The 21620-nt window shown below is 39.2% G+C and overlaps 1 protein-coding gene and 1 long non-coding RNA gene across 3 annotated transcripts in view; one reads left to right on the top strand and one right to left on the bottom strand.

The window, feature by feature from the left end:
- Window positions 1-614: 614 nt before the first annotated feature.
- On the bottom strand, window positions 615-10039 carry LOC148158213 (uncharacterized). Its single transcript, XR_015763684.1, has 2 exons — window positions 9924-10039; window positions 615-3182 (listed from the first exon to the last, which is right to left on the bottom strand). It is a non-coding gene; the product is annotated as an uncharacterized LOC148158213 (long non-coding RNA).
- Window positions 9346-21620, top strand: part of mtor (mechanistic target of rapamycin kinase) — a 169998-nt gene continuing 157723 nt past the window's right edge. The window contains exons 1-11 of one of the 2 annotated variants that reach the window (XM_088006846.1): window positions 9346-9535; window positions 9965-10101; window positions 11801-11909; window positions 12000-12232; window positions 12767-12967; window positions 13580-13714; window positions 13782-14057; window positions 18757-18865; window positions 18937-19120; window positions 19451-19579; window positions 19657-19901. In XM_088006846.1, coding sequence (XP_087862972.1) covers window positions 9973-10101; window positions 11801-11909; window positions 12000-12232; window positions 12767-12967; window positions 13580-13714; window positions 13782-14057; window positions 18757-18865; window positions 18937-19120; window positions 19451-19579; window positions 19657-19901 — 1750 coding nt within the window. In that variant the 5' untranslated portion in view covers window positions 9346-9535; window positions 9965-9972. The other variant, XM_088006845.1, reaches the window with a different exon arrangement.

The raw sequence follows: 21620 nt of genomic DNA, 5'->3' as shown, positions 1-21620 counted from the left end.
AATGAACAATAACCGTTGGTGTCTTCACACCTCACCTTCTCCCCTTCACAATAAAAGCATACATTCTGGTGTGAAATATATACATTCTATCCGCCACAAATTCATGGTTCCTTTTTCCACGTAATGTAACCGGTAATGCTTTTGAATAAAAAAAAAAATAATTATGTGATCGGTATCTGTGATCGGCCATGATTGGCCCTCATGGGTGATCGGAATCGGCAGGAAAAAACCTGATCGGCACATCTCTATTAACATTGATGAACAGATACACTTTCACAGTGTTTAATTAAATAACATATTTACATAATTCCATAATTTATTATACATTTAACGTTTCAATACAAGAAATAAATTGTCTTGTATTTATTTTTTATAAATTTTTGAGAAATGACTGTAGATTTATAAATCAGTCATTGTCAAACATTAAACATTAAACTACATATTTTTCTTACTTTTTTCCAGAGAAAAAATATTTAATACGGTATACATCAACTCTGCTATTGACACCAAAGAGTGAAAATAATTCTAACAGAGTAAATTATTTTTATTTCATTACATAAGCTGCATTAATACACTAATATTTCAGATTGTGATATTTAAAAATACACAAAAAGTGAAAGAATAAAACATTTATTTATTATACTGGGAACACTGGTCACAGGCAGGGCTTCAGTCTGCTGGTCACACTGGGAGAACTCCAATGACTTCTGAGACGTCCTGGTTCTCAGGCTAAAGCCAAGGATAAAAGAGAAATTATCCAAAAGTGTAATAGAAAATACATGCAAGGGTGTAGGAACGAGTCTGTCATTGGGGGAGACGCACATTGGAAACCTGACAGATCAGTAAATAGCTTGAGCAGAAATGTCAAACAATTATGTCATCAACACATCAGTAATGCGTTACTCTAATCTGACCCTTGTTTCAGTAACAAGTATTCTAACACGTTACTATTTACAATCCAATAACCAGATTAAAGTTATGCAGTATAATGACTGTCATTCCAGGATGAACACTCACTTTAGTATTTGCCTCACAACAAGCAAGCTACATACTCTGGTAGTACACACAGGCTAACAGATTCTGATATATTTTATTGGTCAAAAGACATTTGATTATTGGTCAAAATTCAATTATATAAATTGACTTGCAATTGAACAGGTTCTACTTCTTTCTAAAACCAAAGTAGAAAACAGCTCATAAAATAAGACACAACAGTTTTAAACTCGATACAGCAGTTTGACCAACAAAAATAAAATCTAAAAAACAAGTTTTGTTCTTCTTGAACATCTCTCTACATCAGTGGAACAGTTTGATCTGATACTTTTCACATCTGACACCTTAGCTCCTCACTGTTAACTCAGTCTCACTTCCCAGCACTGCATTCAGTAACTTACCAAACATGAGCCATAAAAAACACTGAGGCAAAAAGACTAAATGTTTTTCTTTTCCTGTCATTTTCAGCACAAACATTTAACTAAAATATCTACGGATATGTGTTTCTGTCTCTGCCTCCCTCTGACTCTCTGCAGCCTGATGTCCCTGCATGGATTCATGGATTTACAACAGACACTACAGTAATGTACAGTGTCAGAATGTGAATTAACTAAATATAAAAAAGTATGTTTTTATCATACAGAATTTAAACGACTTAATTTTCAGATGTATACATTATTATACATCTCAACTCTATTTACTGCATAACTCGTTTCTGATAGCAAAAATCTTCACTCATTTATTTTTAAACCTCTCCTCAAGTGCTTTTATTTTCATATCTCCTAACCATTACCCTTATAGTGTGGAAATAATGAACAAAATATTGAAACGTTGAAAGAAATCAACCTGACATCAGTCCTCACCTGTTCTCCTTTCTGGTTTTATTGTAATTAATATAATTTTTATATCTTCACAGTCTGAAACTCCACCTGACTCTCCTATGCCTTCCCTGACCTGCTCCTCTCATAATAAAATAGTTTAGTTTATTTAAAAAAACAGTTAATACATATTTCAATAAACTAAATGAAGACCTCACCAGAGTTTCTTCATTTTTCTTCAGCATCATTCTAGCACTGCTGTTCTCCTAAATATCTAAATAATATAATATAATATAATATAATATAAATACATGTTAAATGGTCAAGTATGATCAGGTGTTGCTCACTTTAAATCACATGTGTCAAACTCAAGGCCCACATTTTATGTGGCCCCCCAGCGTTCTATAGGCCCATGATTGACTTAAAATAGGTTTTGAGCACGAATTGACTACAAACTACATCTTCCATAATGCATTCCGATTGTTACCATCCAACATTTCGGCTTCTCGCCACTAGAGAGCAGCAGAGTCACCTCAAGCTGCTTATTGATTTTCCCAGCAAATAAAACTGAGACATCAACAAGCTAACATCAAAATGTCCAAGAAAAGAAAAATCGATTTACAAGTAAGACTGTGAATGACGATGTGTGTGAGTTGGTGTCAGGGCGGCAGGTCGCGCTAGACTTTTTTTGTCATCCATTATCTTGACCAACAACATAAAAAAAAAAATCGGTCATGTACTATTTTTATCCGTGAAATTACAATCATATTAACATCAGCTAATTCTAATTAGTCGCATTTTATGCGGTTTAGTTAATATTCACCGTGAATCCAGATCCCATCACAAATTAAGCAGATAAATGTATCTACATTTTTCTCTGTAGTGACAAAAACCACTGACTGTGGCCCCAATAACTTATAATAAATTAAATTAAGCGACTTCACTTAAATTACCAGCACTTCACCTGCCGGGGTCTGAACGCACTTCCTCCTGGTCCCCATTTGCAGAAAAATCTGTGCTAATTCATCAGTCAGTTGGATCTGTCTGATCACTCAAGAGAAGCTATATACAAGTTTTTACACAACTCTACACAACATCAATTCATTTATTAATAGATACATATAGATATTAATTACAGGATAGATACACAAAGATTTAATTTCTAACACAACTGTTTGCAGTAATGAGTGTTCATCCAAGAAGTGTGACTTGCAGGAGCAGGGAGGCTCTGTACTGGTTTGTCTCCTTTTAAATCAAGAGGCCCATGATAGTCTGACATTAGGCAGTGGATGTCCTACAGTTGATTCACTGAACCTGCCATGGACAGAGGAACAAGTCCATCCCAGACATGGTAGGTTGTTAGGTCGGCTGCTATTGAGAAAGATGGACAACAAAACAAAAGGAGAAATTATGAATCATGAAAAAGATTATTATGAATGAATTATGAATAGTAAAAGATTATTAAGGCACCTAAAAAGGCATACTTTTTAGGTACTTAAAAAGTATGCCTAAAAATTACATGAAAAGTACTTTATAGGTGCCTAAAAATCATACTTCTGCATATGTATTAGTTAGTTTTATTTTGTAATCAGGTTGCTGCATGTTGCAGACTTCTGCCCAGGTCCCTCTTAAAAATGAGATCTGGATCTCAACGGGGTTCACCCAGTTAAATAAAGAAAGTAAAAAAAAAAAAGGCATACTTTATTAGCCTAAAATTTACACTGAGATGCATTTTAAAACATAGTGAAATTAATAATTTAAAGTAGTGTGAAGTGAATTTTTAAAAAATCTATTTTGATCATATATTTTAAAATATACACAAAATATATTTTAAATATATTTTAAATATACTTGAGCAAGTGTATATTTACACTATATATTTTGTTCACTTAAAATATACTTTTATTTAATATATTAAAAGCGTATTTTGGTACAATTATGTTTAAGTGTTTAAAGTTATAATTTCGAAATTGGTACAAGCATACTTTTAGTATACTTCAGATATATTTATAGGTCGTACACTTAATACTTAGTTTACTTAAAGTGTACTTTCACAAATGTAAGTATGTTTGAAATATACTTAAGTATACTTTTTTTTCACCTGGGAATGTAAAACATTTACAAGGTAACGCAAAAGTTTTGCGAGGGAACGCAAAAGAAAAAAAATGTCCCCTGGAGGGCTCCGTGCCGTACCGTACTTCCCTATCAGGTACAAAGGGGAAAAAAAAGAAAATAAAACTTCATGAAGGGACCAGGTAGAGAGCTGACTGTTCCGCCCGGTGGGGTTCACGGAGGTCTCGCTCGGCTTGGAACGGATTGATGGTTAAAAAGTTGAAATCAAGAAATGAAAAAGGAGAAGATGAAGAGTTAAGAACACCTCGGACTTCTGGAAGTCGGCGTTGGGGAAATATTCAAGACTCTATCGGGAAATCCAGAGGACTAGTGAAAGAACTTTGGATGAAGACTACGGCGGGTAGACTCAGCTGTGCTGTGAATGGACCAGAGTGGGGAAATAGTATAGATAGTGAAAGTGACGGGAGTCCTGAAGCATCGAGTAGTGAAAGGATGAGTCCAAAAAGAGGAAATTCTTCAGCAACTGCAGGTGTAGAAAAGAAGGGAAGAGTAGTGAAAAGCTGGGATGAGTCTGAAGAAGAAATGGAGAGGGAAATAAGAGAGTTCAAAGTGATTGTTATAGTTAACGAGGAGAAGGCGTTGCAAAGAATCAGTCCAGTTAGATTATCCATGATTCTGAAGAATCAAGTGGGAGACATCACTAAGTGCAAAAGTACTAAGAGATGGAAACTTAATGATAAGTTGTAGTACAGAGGAACAAAAAGACAGAGCATGTAGGATGAAAGAAATAGGAAAATATAGAGTGACAAGTGTGAGTCTGGTACAAGACGGAAGTAAATGGAAGAAGGGAGTGATTTGGGGGATCACAATTGAGGTTTCAGATGAGGAAATAAAATCAAATCTCAGAGGAGGAAAAATTAAAAATATAAGAAGGCTTCAGACCTTTAAAAATGGAGTAAAAACCAATAGTAAAAGTATCCTGATAGAGTTTGATGAAGAAAAACTCCCAGAAAGAGTTTATTTAGGTTATGTGTCCTACAATGTAAGAGAGTATGTCCCAAGACCAATTAGATGTTTTAAATGTCAAAGATTTGGCCATACAGCTCAGACATGTAAAGGAAAGAGAAGATGTGCACGATGTGGGGAAGACCATGAGTATGAAGAATGCAACAAGAGCAGGCAGCCAAAATGCAGTAATTGTGGTGGCAACCATAGTGTGGCATATGGGGGCTGTGAAATAATGAAGAGGGAAGTGCAGGTCCAACAAGTTGGAGTAAGAAACAAAATATCCTATGCAGAGGCTGTTAAAGTGGTAAAGCAAAGAACTGAGGTTGGGGTGGAAAACAGGATGAATACAGAATTAAACCAAACAAAAGAAAATAAAATGTATGTGGATCTAAGAAAATTAGTGACAATTTTTGCATGAGTTATAAATGCAATAATGGAAATTAAGTCAAAAACAGAAAGAATTCAAGTGATTGTGAAAGCAGCAGCAAATCATCTTAACATCAATGAAATGACATGGGAGGAAGTGAGGGATGACCTCAGCGCTCAGGCCAGTCAGGAGACAGCTTGGATAGGATAACAACAATATGGTCTTGCTTCTTCAATGGAATGCAAGAAGTTTAATATCAAATGGACAAGAATTGAAGTATTTTATTGATAAATTAGAAGAAACTCCAGATATTATTTGCATACAAGAAACTTGGTTAAAACCCCAATTAGAATTTAAAATACTAAAATATTTTGCTTAGATTTGATAGGGTTGAAGGTGATAGTGGGGGGTGTGCCATATTTATTAGGGAAGGGTTCCCGTTTAGAGTGATTAAGAGAGGAAAAGAAGATGAGTTTGTAATTGTGGAAATTTGGATAAAGGCAGAGCCATTTATTATAATAAATTATTACAATCCATGTAGAAGTTTGGACTTGGATAAATTAAAAGAAATTCAGGGACAAAATAAAAACAAAGTTATTTGGTGTGCAGATTTTAATGCCCATAGCAATTTATGGGGAGGGCAGGGAACAGATACGAATGGAGATATAATAGAACAGCTGTTGGAAGATAATCAATTAGTATGCGTGAATGATGGAAGAGGAACAAGAATAGATGTGCATACAGGAAATTACTCAGCTATAGATTTAACTTTGGTGTCTAGAGATTTAGCGGGATTATGTGAGTGGAAAATAGAACAAGAAACAACAATAGGTAGTCATCATTTTCCAATTTTTTGTAAAATCATTATATCTAAAGAGAAAGGGATAGTAGAAAGGCAGGAAAGGTGGATATTTAGTAAGGCAAAATGGACGATATTTAAATATATATGTGAGAAATATATGGAGGAAGTCAATTTAAATCTAGATATAGAGAGTATAGAGGAAAATATTAGGGAAGTTATATTGAAAGCAGCAAAAATAACAATTCCTGTAAGTGAAGGTAAGAGCAAAAAGAAAGAGGTGCCTTGGTGGACAAAAGAGTGCAGTGAAGCAATAAGGAAAAGAAATAGAGCTTTTAGAATATTGAAGAAAACACACAATTTTAAAAATTTAATTTAATTTAAAAAATATCAAGCGGAAGCAAAGAAAATTATTAAGAAGGCAAAGAGGACAAAATGGAGAGTTTTTTTGTGATTCAATTGGCAGAACAACTCCTATAGCTAATGTTTGGGGAATGATTAAGAAAATGAAGGGAAATAGACAGGACAGGACATACCCAATTCTAAAACATAAAGAAGGAATAGCAGTAACAAATGAAGAGAAAGTAGAAGTAATGGCAGGAACATTTGCAAAAATTCATAGTTCAGATAACTTGACAGAACACGGGAAATTTAGGAGGGAGCAGACAAGAAGGGCAAATAATGTTATTTTAGAAGACAGAACAAACCCAGGAAATGTAATGGATGTTTATTTTTCTATGCAGGAAATGAAGAAAGCAATACTGAGATCAGGACTAACAGCACCAGGAAAAGATCAGATATGCTATATTATGCTAAAACATTTAGGGAGTCAGGCTGAAGAAAAACTTCTAGATTTATATAATAAGATCTGGAAAGAAGGAAGATTACCATCTAATTGGAAGGGAGCAATTATTGTGCCAATTATTAAACCGGGAAAAGATCCAACAAACCCTCTAAGTTATAGACCAATTGCACTTCATGTTTAGGAAAGATTATGGAAAGAATGATAACAGAAAGGATTACATACTACGTAGAAAGTAAAGGACTTCTGTCTTCGTGTCAAAGTAGGTTCAGAAAAGGAAGGAGTTCAATGGATCCAGTTATCTGTTTAGAATCAGATATTAGAAAAGCTCAAATTAATAGGGAAATAGTGGTAGCAATATTCTTTGACATTGAGAAAGCATATGACATGGTAAAGAAGGATGGGTTGCTTATAAAATTATATAAAATGGGGATTACAGGAAGGACCTATAATTGGATTAGAGATTTTTTGTTGAACAGAGTTATACAGGTACAGTTAGGAGTAAAAAGATCCAATAAATATAAAATTGATAATGGTACTCCACAGGGAAGCATTATCAGTCCTTTATTGTTTTCAATCATGATTAATGATGTTTTCGAAGAAGTAGATCAGGATGTTAAGCAGTCATTATTTGCTGATGATGGAGCCTTGTGGAGGAAAGGGAGAAATGTAAGATTAGTGTATGAGAAAATACAAAAAGCTATTAAATCTGTTGAAAATTGGGCTTATAAATGGGGAGTTAAATTCTCAGTAGATAAAACAAAGACTGTTGTATTTGGTAGGAAGAAGATTGAAGAAATGGATTTGAAAATGTATGAGAAAAAATAGAAAAAGTGAGTAAATTTTGTTTTTTAGGAATCATATTTGATTCTAAGCTTTTATGGAGTGATCACGTAAAGTATATTGAAGGGAAATGTAAAAAAGTTATAAATATAATGAGATGTTTAACAGGATTAGATTGGGGTGCAAATAAAATTAATTTAAAAAAGATCTATGTTGCTTTGATCAGATCAGTTTTGGACTATGGATGTGTAGTTTACGGGCAAGCTGCAAAAACAGTTAACAATAAGTTAGAAGTTATTCAGAATCAAGCTTTGAGATTATGTTGTGGAGCTTTGAAGACATCTCCATCTTTGGCAGTGCAGGTAGAAATGGGAGAGATTCCTTTATATTTAAGGCAAAAGCAAATTATGCTGAATTATTGGGTAAGTTTGCAGGGACATAAGGAGGAAAATAATACAGCAGTAGGAACTTTGAGACCTTGCTGGGAGAGTGATAAAGCTAAAATAGACTGTTTTGCCTGGGCAGCAGATAAATGCTCTAGGGAAATAGGTATACAGGGAAAGACGTACTCTGCTGCAGTGCCTTATCCAATTACACCTTATTGGCTATTTCCATATGTGAATGTAGATTTAGAAGTTTACAAAGAAATGCAGATAAATAAAGATAATAATTGGGAAAATTTTGTGAATAACAGAATTAGGAATATATATAAATCCTTTACAGTTATATATACAGATGGCTCAAAAGATTTAGGTTCAAATAAAACAGGATTTGCTTATGTTATTCCTGAACTAGGTATATTTAAGAAGCAAAGAACATCTGATTATTTATCTGTTTATACAGTGGAAATGTTAGCAATCCTGATGGCCTTACAGTGGATAGAACAAAATAGAATTGAAAATGTTCTTATATGTTCAGATTCATTATCATCATTAATGTCCATTTTAAATAGTTCATCTGAAAGTCGTATGGAATTAGTATATGAAATTTATGAAATATTATTTAGAATAACACAAATTCAAATAAAGATTAGGTTTATGTGGGTACCTGCTCATAAAGACATAGAAGGGAATGACATAGCAGATCATTTAGCTAAAGAATCGTTAAAACAAAAGGAAATTATGGAAATAGCGTATTCTAAATCTGAAATAAAATCAGTTATTAAGAGAAAAATTAAGTCCTAATGGCAACAATTATGGGAGGAAGAAAATAAAGGTCGTCATTTATTTAATATACAAAAGAAAGTAGGAAATATGGAAATAATTGGAGAAAACCGAAAAGAACAAGTAGTAATGACAAGATTGAGGATTGGACATACTGGATTAAATAAAACATTACATTTGATAGGGAAACATCCAACAGGTAGTTGTGAGTGTGGTAGGGATATGGAAACAGTAGAACATGTAATAATTCATTGTGAAAAGTATGCATCAAGTAGAGAGAAGCTAAAACGAGAAATTATGAAATATGATATAGAGACATTAAAATTAAATAAGATATTAAATAAACATAAAATAAATAAAGCAGTTATTAATTTTTTGAAGGAAACAGGATTATTTATGAGAATTTAGAATAAAGGGAGATACTCTGGTCCACACTCCAGCATAGTAGATGGCGATAATACATCTTAACGTTAGATGTCACCCGCCAATAAAATCAGAAGAAGAAGAAGTCAAACTTCATGAAGCTTTAGTTGCGCGCAGCCTTGCGCAGTTTGCGCAGCTGAACCCTTGTGAAGGCTTTCCCTTGTGCATTACTTTGGAGTCGTTCCAACACAGACATACCTCTGTTAGTCACCGTGAGCTGTCCAAGGCTATTAGTAATACAATGAGAAATACCTTGGATAATCCGAGTAGTATTTAAGCGACCGTCCAGCATATTAATACAAACACGTAAGTAACTCAGAGGGCTGCTGCTCTGCGCACTGTAGGAGCTACATGAGCTAGCTTAGCATTAGCACCGGGGCTAAAGCTAGCTAAACAAAACAAGCATGACCCTGTCTTGCCTCAGCTACAGTGCCTGTAAGTGTCTAAGCTAGTCTAGTAACGTAACTATTTAAAGCAAAGGTCAGTGTTTGTAATGTTTATAACTGTCCACAAACCTTAACAGGTAATTCCCTTGCTAACTTAACTCGTTAGCTTGCTAGCTGTCTGTAAACGACATAAGTTGTGTTCTCATTTATAACATTCCGCCCATTCATTCCCATTTTATGAATGTCTCGTGCATATTCGTTTTGCCTCGTTAAAGGGTAAGTCCTATTAACACAGTAATAGGACTTACCTATAATGATGTGGCACCTCTCCCGTGTTACTTATTTCCAGATAAAACGATGGTGATCATGTCAGGGACAGCCACTGTGCTGCAGCAGTTTGTCAGCGGGCTGAAGAGCAGAAATGAAGACACCAGAGCAAAATCTGCCAAAGATCTGCAGCACTATGTCACCACGGAGCTCAGAGAGGTACCACACACACACACACACACACACACATTATGTTTACACAGAGACATCTCAGACATGAACAAAATGTTCAGTTCTCAGCGGTGGGTGCCATTCAATATTACATGATGGCATTTGCTTCAAAATAATATAAATTTAAACCAAATGTAACATTGCAGTATCTGTAATACAAACTGCAATATTAGTTGGTAATGAATTATAAATATATTGCCATCACATAGTAGGTGTTTGCGATATTGATATTATAAATGACTTTTTTTTAGTGTTTTATTTGTTGATGGTAATACTCCAAGCAAACAGGTCCAATGTGACATTCTTTGCGAATGTTGAGGAAAATTACCACAAATATTTAAAATAAACATCTAGGGCCCTGTCAAAACGTAGCTGGATATCTGGGAAAAACAATAATTTTTTTGGGCCTTTCATCCACACAAAAGATCTGTTTTATACCACTAAACATTATTATTTATGAAAACTCAGACCAAATTGGAGATTTGAGAAAGCTCTGTAATTGTGTGTGTACAAACGGAGAATTATGGTCCTGTACATTACAGACTGCGACAATGTATCCACATAGTACTTGCTTTGACATGACTTCCAATCAATATCTTGTGTTTTATTATTTTCATATTCTAAAACGCTCTTTAAAAGTAGTCCAGTCTATATATCTGTCCACACAAATGAACCCCCTGGCACCATATTTAGTTCTTAACAGGAAGTCGTGTTTTGTGTTTTGAAGGATTCTGATTGGCTGATGTAGTTTTTAGCTTTGAGTTACACAGTCCTGTTTGGGTTTGGCATGTTTATAACAACGCTTGCTCAGGGGTGGATTTATGGGTCCATGTGGATGAAAACTTACGATATTATTCTTTAAAATGATGTGGGGGAAATGTTTGTTTTTATAAATATCCGGCTATGTGTACAAGGCTTGAAGCATGATCTGATGTTTTTTATTCAAAACAAATGATCAGCATTTATTTCTTCTGATGCTAAAACCTGTTATTGCACTTATACTAATGTAATGTTTATATGTTTAATTCTAATAAAATGCTAAATAACGGAAGTGATTTACCAAACTGAGAAATCTATATGTATGTAGTAACAGTTGACTGACAGTCTTGCTTTAACAAGAGCAATGAGTGATGCTCCTTTAGTTCGACTCTACTTGTTTTGTACGATTTGACCTATTTCCAAACAGCCAAACTGGTAATCCTAAACAGCAAAACACTGTAGTTGTCCTTCTTGGGTCAGCTTACTAAAAATGCGCAGCATGTTCTCCATCAGCTTTTGTCTAATGAGGACATTAGACAAAACATAATGTTTATTTCTTGTTTCATAATTGGTTAGAGTATTATCTTTTTATGGTATAAAGTTCTTTGTTGCTAAAATGTGCTACATATACTTGACCTGTCTTATTACAGGTGGAGTAAATTCACTCTTTGGATGCCAGTAATGTAATCAGCCTGATGCATGGAGTTTCATCGCAATAGATACTCACACTTACTCACAGTAGCCATAAATAAAGTTTATTTCTATTGACAAATCCATAGCTATAAACAGCTTGTTACTATTGTCGTCATAGCAACCAGCTGTGAAATTTAGTCATGAGTTTCTAATCTCCACAGTTCCAGCACTTGTACCACCATGGCAGTGGTGTCTTAAGAGTCCATTTATATGTTGTATGGTTTTTGTGCCACAGTTGAGCCAAGATGAAGCCACAACATTCTACGATGAGTTAAACCACCACATATTTGAGCTGGTATCCAGCTCTGACGTGAATGAGAAGAAAGGCGGCATCCTTGCTATAGGTAAGCTTCCGGCACAAGCTTCTCACTCAGGTGATTATGAACCTGGGCTTTGTTGGAAATCAGCATCTGATGCTGGCCGTTTCTTTCCAGTGAGTCTGATCGGAGTGGAGGGAGGGAATGCCACCAGGATCAGTCGATTTGCCAACTACCTCCGTAACCTGCTCCCTTCCAGTGATCCAGTGGTTATGGAGATGGCCTCTAAAGCCATGGGCCACCTATCGATGGCCGGAGACACGTTTACTGCCGAGTATGTGGAGTTTGAGGTGAAGCGGGCTCTGGAGTGGCTGGGAGCCGACAGGAATGAAGGGAGACGCCATGCAGCGGTAAGTCACTGTCCGTCAACACTTGACTGTGTTTGTTGTTCAAATACCTGGACCTGTTTGAGGGGATGTGAGGGCAGATCACACCATATAAATTATGGCTGCCATTGCTCTCTTGAGTTTTAATAATGTGTTTAGTGTTGAAGTCGTTTATTCTCCTTGCTCTGTTTTCTATATTGTTGACCTATATTATGCCTTTTTCATAGTTTATAGAAATGTTTTTAAACAACCATCTGAATGGTCCTAACCTGGATGTACATCCCATTGTTTTCAAAGCCTCTGTAGTCAAAACGGTCATGTCACAATCATCCAACTTTTCCTTCATTGATGTGAGATGTGCGTCATAATTCTGCAAAAGAAGAAGCCAGACATTAACTTTGAAGTTCCTGAAGTCTGTGTACTTTTTAGATTCATATTTTGCTGCCTTGAAAAGCTTGACCCTTCTTCAACATTGCTATAGTGTTTTTTGTGACAGCTGTGTGTCAGTTTCTAAACTGGAAAGCAGTGACGGATCGAGCGGCTTTGCATCTCCTCCAGGTGTTGGTGTTGAGGGAGCTGGCTGTGAGCGCGCCAACCTTCTTCTTTCAGCAAGTGCAGCCTTTCTTCGACAACATCTTCTACGCGGTGTGGGATCCGAAGCAGGCCATTCGAGAGGGAGCGGTGTCTGCTCTGCGGGCCTGTCTCATCCTCACCACGCAGAGAGAGACCAAGGAAATGCAGAAGCCTCAGTGGTACAAAGTAAGGCTTTGACTTGAGCTGAAAAAATCTCTGAAATATTGGGGTGGAAGGTTTTTCTGCTAAGCAGTAGGAGTTAAAGCTGCAAAATGTAGTTTTTATTTTATATTTGTTGATGCTATGGGAGATAATTTGTGAAAAAAATTTAGCTTCTCTGTTAACGCTAACTAGAAACAACCAATCAGAGTCTTAGTGCTGGCAATCATCCTCATGTACAGTCTGCTTTCTCGACTACACTACAGCTTCTCCCTGTCAGCAGAGCCTGTTGTGAATGCTAAGGCTAGTTAGCATAGCCACCAGTGACGGTAGATAAACACTTCTCCTGGAACAGTAAGTTGTTTCATTAGCACATTGGGCAGCGCTTACACATGATTGATTGACAGTGCTTAAATCTCAATCCTGACTGTGATTGGTTGTTTTTGATTTGGAGCGCTGTATTTCTTCAGACAACAATAGTAGCTCAGGGAAGAGGTGGACAAACTCAGTTTTTTCAAAGATTACCTGTCTCATATTACACTGTCACAACATGTTGACAGTTTTAATAAAAATGTAAAATGCCTGTTTTTGATGGTAGTTAGACAGTGCAGCTGTAAGTGTTTGTGTTTTGTGGGACAGCAAACCTTTGAGGAGGCAGAAAGAGGCTTTGATGAGACTCTGGCCAAGGAGAAGGGGATGAATCGTGACGATAGAGTTCATGGTGCGCTGCTGATCCTTAACGAGTTGGTCCGGATCAGCAGCATGGAGGGAGAGGTGAGTTGGCATTTCCCTCTAGATGCTCGGTTTGTGTCAACAAGCTAAGTTTTTCCCCCTTCTGCAGCGAATGCGCGAAGAGATGGAGGAGATAACCCAGCAGCAGCTGGTTCACGATAAATACTGCAAGGAGCTGATGGGATTTGGAACAAAGCCTCGCCACATCACGCCCTTCACCAGCTTCCAGTCAGTGCAGCCACAGCAGTCCAACGCCCTGCTGGGGTTGCTAGGCTACAGCACGCCGCAAAGTTTCCTGGGCTTCGGCGCCACGCCGGTACCTGCCAAGAGCTCCCTGGTGGAGAGCCGGTACTGCCGAGAGCTGATGGAGGAAAGATTCGACCAGGTGGGAGTCACACCAGACAGAGCAATATCAACACAGTTCTACTGGTTTCAACATGTGAAACATAGAGACGCAGCGGTCCACCTGTTTCATTTGCCATATTGATACCTGAGGTTTCAATCGGCTGATACCGATCTGATATGGAAAATCAACTGAACTGATTAAAGGTAAAAGTACAGGTAATTTTATTTATACAACACATTTTCAGAAACAAGGCAATACAAAGTGCTTTACATGAATATAAACAAAATAACAAACCAAAGGAAAGAGGAAAAGAAGAAAAATAATCTAATGTTGACCTAAAGTATGTAACCTAGTTGCTCCTGTTCATAGTTGCTAAGTATCCTCTGGTCTAATTCTATTTCTGGGTTGGAAGAACAGGAGTCTAAAAGTTAGTCTAATAATGTTGATCAAAGTATATAAACTAGATACTCCTATTCAGGCTTGGTAGATAAGTATAAGTAAGTATCCTCTGGTCTAATTCCATTTCTGGGTTGGAGTCTAAAATGTAGACGCTAAGGTAGTTTTTCTGGATTCTAAGTTTGTTCTAATCCCTGTTCAGGGTTGCTAAGTAAGTTTAAGTAAGTATAAATATCTCCTGGACTTCTGCGTTGCTGGATAAGTATAAGTAAGGATTATCTGGACTTTCTATGTATGCTCTAAATTTGTAAAAGTAATGAGTACTCCACAGTTTCTAAGTAATAATAAAAACTAAATGTTCCTGTTCTGGAAGATTATTTTCTGGATTCTAAGTTTGTTCTAATTCCTTTTCTGGGTTGCAGTAATAGGAGTCTTTCTGCATAATAACCTAAACATTAATCTAAGAAGTATAATATTGGTTTAAATAGTGAGTACTCTACATTTTCTAAAAAAATTAAGCTAAAGAGTGACTATTTCCTTTTCTGGGTTAAAAGTGAATACTCCACAGTTTCTAAATAGTAAAAGGGAAATTAAATAAAAAGAGGAAAGGACACATTAGGGCACATAGCAACATTCAGACAAAACAAAACAATGGACAAAACAAAGACATGAGTGAAGGCGGTGACATCACAGGGCCATAAAAACACGTTGCTCAGCCTCCTGGCAGAAGTCCGATAAGATGTTGTTATCAAGGCATGTCCTTGGGAGTGCTCAGCTCCACAGCTGCATTATGTTTACATATCTTCAAGGAGATTGGAAATATGCAGCCCTTCCAAGGCAACATGGGAAAGCCAATTCAGATACAAAATGTATAGGTCGGGTAGATTATAAATTTTAATCTCCCATAAAGTCTCTCCGATACATGTCAGTTCCCAATTATCCAAATTAGTGTGGCCGTTCCACTGAACTGAAACTAGCAACTTCTCCGAGATCAATTCCATTCCGTTTGTGAGTTTTGGAGTCCTCAGCTTGGCTGCGAGTCTCCGCAAGACTCGCATCCAACTTGGTCTGTCCACACCAACAGACTGAGTGTTCGCTAGTTCGGCCCTAAGCACTTTGAATTGCCTTGATGCTGAAAATGTGCTATATAAATAAAATTACCTTACCTTACCTTTGGCCAAGTCAGTCACAAATTTGTCAATAAGCCAGGAATCCACAAGCTCCAAACAGCAGAAATCCTGTTATCATGAATAAATCCAGGCCGGGTGTAACCCTGCAGGACAAGAGGGCTCTCCTGTGCCCAGTCTTCTCGTGGAGAAAATTTTATCAATTGCCAAGGGTGCAACTACATACTTTCTGCGGTGTATGGGAACATGTCATCTGCACCCTCCTCCTTCACCCCCTTTAAAGACGCGGGCTGCTATCAACCCGTGTCTTTAAAAAGATGTGGGTTGATAGCAGCTCACCGCGGCTGCGTAGTCCATCCATCCATTCATTTTCTTCCGCTTATCCGGGGTCGGTTCGCGGGGGTAGCAGCTGGTCCAGTGTTCCATGGTCAGGACGAAAACCACACTGCTCTTCCTGAATCTGAGGTTCGACTATCCACCGGACCCTCCTCTCCAGGACCCCTGAATAGACCTTGCCAGGGAGGCTTAAGAGTGTGACCCCTCTGTAATTGGAGCACATCCTTCGGTCCCCCTTTTTAAACAGGGGGACCACCACCCCAGTCTGCCAATCCAGAGGAACTGCTCCCGATGTCCATGCAATATTGCAGAGTCGCATCAGCCAACACAACCCTACAACATCCAGAGCCTTAAGGAACTCCGGGCGAATCTCATCCACCCCCGGGGCCCTGCCACTGAGGAGCTTTTTAACTTCCTTGGCGACCTCGTCCCCAGAGATTGGAGAGCCCAACCCAGAGACCCCAGGCTCAGCTTCCTCAATGGAAGGCATGTTGGTGGGATTGAGGAGGTCTTCGAAGTATTCTGGCCACCGGCCCACAATGTCCCGAGTCGAGGTCAGCAGCACGCCATCCCCACTATAAACAGTGTTGGTGCTGCACCGCTTCCCCCTCCCGAGACGCCGGATGATGGACCAGAATCGCCTTGAAGCCATGTGGAAGTCTTTTTCCATGGCCTCTCCAAACTCCTCCCACATCCGGGTTTTTGCCTCAGCAACCACCTGAACCGCATGCCGCTTCACCTGCCGGTACCCATCAGCTGCTTCTGGAGTCCCACAGGCCAAAAAGTCCCGATAGGAGTCCTTCTTTAGCCTGACAGCATCCCTCACCAATGGGTTCGAGGGTTGCCGCCATGACAGGCACCGACAACCTTGTGGCCACAGCAATGATATGTTGCCTCGACAATGGAGGCACGGAACATGGTCCACTCAGACTCAATGTCCTCCACATCCCCCGGAATGTGTTCAAAGTTATGCCGGAGATGGGAGTTAAAGCTTCGTCTCACAGGGACTGCCAGACGTTCCCAGCAGACCCTCACAACTCGTTTGGGCCCGCCAGGTCTGTCCGGCATCCTCCCCAACCACCGGAGCCAACTCACCACCAGAGACCATTCAGCTGGCCTCTCCCAGCCTCACCAACATCCCTGAGGCCAGCAAGGCAGTCCACCAGGTAGTGGTCAGTGGACAGCTCTGCACCCTCTTCACCCGAGTGTCCAAGACATACGACCGCAGATCCGATGAAACGATGACAAAGTCGATCATCGAACTGTGGCCAAAGGTGTCCTGGTGCCAAGTGCACATATGGACATCCTTATCCCTGAACATGGTGTTCATTATGGACAGTTCGTGACGAGCACAGAAGTCCAACAACAGAACACCGCTCGAGTTCAGATTGGGGGGCCGTTCCTCCCAACCACGCCCCTCCAGGTCTCACTGTCATTGCCCTCATGAGCGTTGAAGTCCCCCAGCAGAACAAGGGAGTCCCCAGGAGGGGCACTCTCTAGTACCCTCTCCAAGGACTCCAAGAAGGGTGGGTAATCTGAACTGTTGTTCGGCCCGTAAGCACAAACAACCGTCAGGACCCGTCCCCCCCACCCATAGGCGGAGGGAGGCTACCCTCTTGTTCACCAGGGTAAACCCCAACTTACAGGTGTCAAGATGGGGGGCAACAAGTATGCCCACTCCTGCCCGATGCCTCTCACCGTGGGCAGCTCCAGAGAGGAAGTATGTCCGGCCCCTCTCAAGGAGACTGGTTCCAGAACCAGAGCCATGCTTTGAGGCGAGACCGACTATTTCTAGCCGGAACCTCTCAGCCTCTTCCCAAGAGCCAGCTTCTGTAGCTCAGGATCGGACCGCCAGGGTCCCCTCCCTCGGCCACCACCCATCACACATTGCACCCGACCCCTCTGGCCCCTCCTACAGGTGGTGAGCCCATTGGAAGGGGGACCCATGTTTCCTCTTTGGGCTGAGCCTGGCCGGGCTCCATGGGTAAAAGCCTGGCCACCAGGCGCTTGCCAACATGCCCCACCTCCAGGCCTGACTCCAGAGTGGGGCCCCGGTGACCCACGTCCGGGCGAGTTTTTTCGTCTTCTGTTATTGATCATTTCATACACAAACAGCTGTTAAGTACATAAAATGCTGACTAGAGAAAAAAATTCCCCACATCGTATGCGTTGCATACAGTGCATTCCCACTTTTTGCGCCACTGTCAATTTCATTGAGAGACCGGTTGACCAGATCCATAATTTGTAGATTTGGAGGGTGTGCAAAGGAAGGCTCCAAAAATAGAGAAAAAGACAGCACAAAAACAGAGCAAGCAGGGCATGCAAGGGCAGGAAGGGAGCGGAGGAAAAAAGCATCCGCCTTCACTGAGAGCAGGAGGAAAAGACTAAGAATAAAATGTTTCTTTTTTAAACGCAGACATAAATATACTGAATTACTAGTTTATTTGATAACCAGTACAGCTCACTGATCCACACCAACAGCTTCACAAGCTATCATGGAAAACACCTTTAATTTGATCAGTCAGCCCAGTTAGCAGAATAACAGCCAATGGAAAATACATAATAAAGAAACTGAAACTGACTAAAAACAAAAGTTAGACCGTCTTGGTCAAACACGTAAAAATAAACTACAACCTCAAACCTATAACAAAACTACAACTACAAGCCTTCTTTCAAATGGTTCAGAAAATGCTAAATATGATGTAAGATAATTAATAAATTATGACCGCTCAGAGCACAAAGCATAGAGCTAGACTAAATAGATCTACCCTTATGTATTGATCACATTGCCACAGATACCTGATCTAGAGTTTTTTCAGTATCAAGACTGATGACAGATATTTGTGCGTCTGTAATGAAATGTGCTTTGCCTCAATCAGGTGTGTCGTTGGGTTCTGAAGTATAAAACCAGTAAGAACCCTCTGATTCAGATGACCATCCTTAACCTGCTGCCACGTCTGGCTGCCTTCCAGCCACATACCTTCACAGGTGGGACATTCAGGGTCAAATCCCTTGTTTTTCTGTGTTTGGTTTGTAATGATGTGCTTTCTAATTGGCAGATCAGTACCTGTCTGACACCATGGGCTACCTGCTGGGCTGCCTGAAGAAGGAGAAGGAGAGGACGGCGGCTTTCCAGGCTCTGGGGCTGCTGGTGGTGGCTGTCAGGACGGAAATCCAGCCGTACCTCATGAAGATTCTGGAGATCATCAAGGCTGCTCTGCCTCCCAAGGACTTTGCTCACAAGTCAGTCATTGGAAACAATTTCTTCTGTCTTTTTTTTTTTTTTTTTTTAACTAGACATGCAAATATCCAAATATTGTGACAAATTTTTAAACTCCAGTTTTTATAAAGCCTGCAGATACAGATTTTATCCAACACCTGTTTCGATTTAAAAGTGATTATATTTAGGGGTGTCCCAATATAAATCTATCTCTAAATATGTACGTTTTCTCAATTATTCCCCAAAAGTCACCTTAGTATTTAAAAGAAGAAAAACTGACCATTTTGTATTTGGGTAGGTTGATGGAAAAATAATGAATGACAATGTTGCTTTTTGACCTTTGACCTATGCAGAAGGCAGAAGACCATTCAGGTGGATGCCACTGTGTTCACCTGCATTAGCATGCTGTCCAGAGCCATGGGCCCCAGCATCCAGCCAGACATCAAGGAGCTCCTAGAGCCCATGTTAGCCGTGGGGCTCAGGTACCAAACGTAGGACACACATGGGGTTTATGTTTGGGTTTCAACACAATCTCACAGATTTTAGTTTTTCTCTTTAGCCCGGCACTCACAGCAGTGCTGTACGACCTGAGCCGTCAAATCCCCCAGCTGAAAAAAGACATCCAGGACGGCTTGCTGAAGATGCTTTCCCTGGTGCTGATGCACAAGCCCCTGCGACACCCGGGCATGCCCAAAGGCCTGGCTCACCAGCTGGCCTCTCCCAGCCTCACCAACATCCCTGAGGCCAGTGACGTCGGCAGCATCACTTTAGCCCTGCGCACTCTGGGAAGCTTTGAATTCGAAGGTAACAATCTCTGACACCAAAATAATTTCCTCCGATTCTTTTTGCACCTTTGAAGTCATTCAGGACTTCCTTCATTGTCTTGGAAAAAGTCCCTTAAGGTGTGGAATTTGATTTAAGTATCATAGTATTTTTTAGTATCCATCCGACTTTCAGTTATCTCATTTGTCCACTCGTCCATTAGTCCATTTGTCTTTCTGTCCCAATGGTTTGCGGATTTTTGCTGGTTTCATATTTAAAGTTTGGTCATATGTTCTGTAAATTCATATAGTAAATGCTTATATTTGATAAAAAAAAAGGGACTAGGGCTACAACAGTGATGATCTATGATCTATCGATTATTGAAATAATTGTCAACTGTAATTGGTCAGCTGTTATCTGGAGTATACGAACTATCACCCATGAGGCCGATCTTTGCCGATCACCGATATCTGCCGCTCGCCTGGATTGGCTGTTAATTTTTCGCTTTAGGTATAAGTGGTGCAATATGATCTCACAAAATGAAAAAATTATCTGGCAATAACTTCACCTAATTTAGACATAAACAGGCACTATACAGCAGCTATTCAGTCAAAAGGACAACTGAAAAACCTGCAGTCAGTAAAATAATATTTAATAGTAAGGCTCTCAACAGCTTAAATTTTACATGAGTAACACTGCCTATCTCAAATAATGTCATGAAAAAATAAATGTTCATTTAAAGTCAAATGCAGGTTGCATCAAAATAAACAATTCCGAGTTACTGAATCAAAACTTCCTGAGAGAACAGCAAGCTGATTAATGCTGGTTCTGATTGGTTGTTTCTGACTGAGTGGAGTAATTCTGCAGAATGCTAGGAGGAGGCAGATCGATTTTTTTCCCCCAGAGATTATCTTATGTTATTACATAGCAAAAGTTTTAATACATATGTAAAATCTTTTTTTTTTGTTTGTATTTGTTTAAGTTACCTGCTGCAGCTTTAAGCAGACGAGTTCATTGCGGGTGGAGCAGATGTGAAGCTCTGTCTTTGAAATATTACTACCAGTAGTGTTTGGGGCGGTCCAACAGCAGGAGCAGAGCCCTCCCTGAAATTTACTATAAAGTTGTTAAAATAAACAACCTAAAAATAAATACATTTTATAAATAATGCATCACATTTTGTTGAATTTTCAACAAACCTGGTGTCAAACCACCAGGGGAAAATCCCTAGGTCTTTCTGAAGGGCTAACATCTGACAGTGCCATTCAGTGTTACTGTCTGTCATGGCTCAGAATGATTAACAGGCGTCTAGCCACGCCCTCTCGGTTTGCGGCTAATTGGGGCTCATTTTGGTTAGCCCAGGGCCAGCCCGCTGCCACAGGTTTCATCCAATCAGGATGGACTTTCCTTGGGCTCGAGTGTGTGTGGGCGTAGTTTGGCGTAGACTGAGAAGGAGCGATGGTGAGCAATATTGGCATAAACGAGGTGGATTATTTAGTCTATTTAGTCAGAAAAGTCGTTGGAGTGAGTTTCTCTTTAAATAAGGTAGGCCTCATTTAAAATTTTGTTAAAAAAAATAATATCCCTATATTTCAAACTTTTTACTATTCAATAGAACTCAATATCCCTACATTGTGTTGAAATTAAGTCAATTTACATTGTTACAGCAGTACAGAGGACAGAGCAGAACCAATATAAAAATCTATATATACAAAAAAATACAAGTGAATATAGAAATACTGAAATATAATATAAATAAATTCC

This window comes from Poecilia mexicana, unplaced genomic scaffold (assembly GCF_051168715.1).
Source record: "Poecilia mexicana isolate PSO_F unplaced genomic scaffold, ASM5116871v1 scaffold_7, whole genome shotgun sequence".
Taxonomy (NCBI): domain Eukaryota; kingdom Metazoa; phylum Chordata; class Actinopteri; order Cyprinodontiformes; family Poeciliidae; genus Poecilia; species Poecilia mexicana.
Note: the sequence above shows the minus strand (reverse complement) of the source record. Positions and strands in the feature narration are given on the sequence as shown.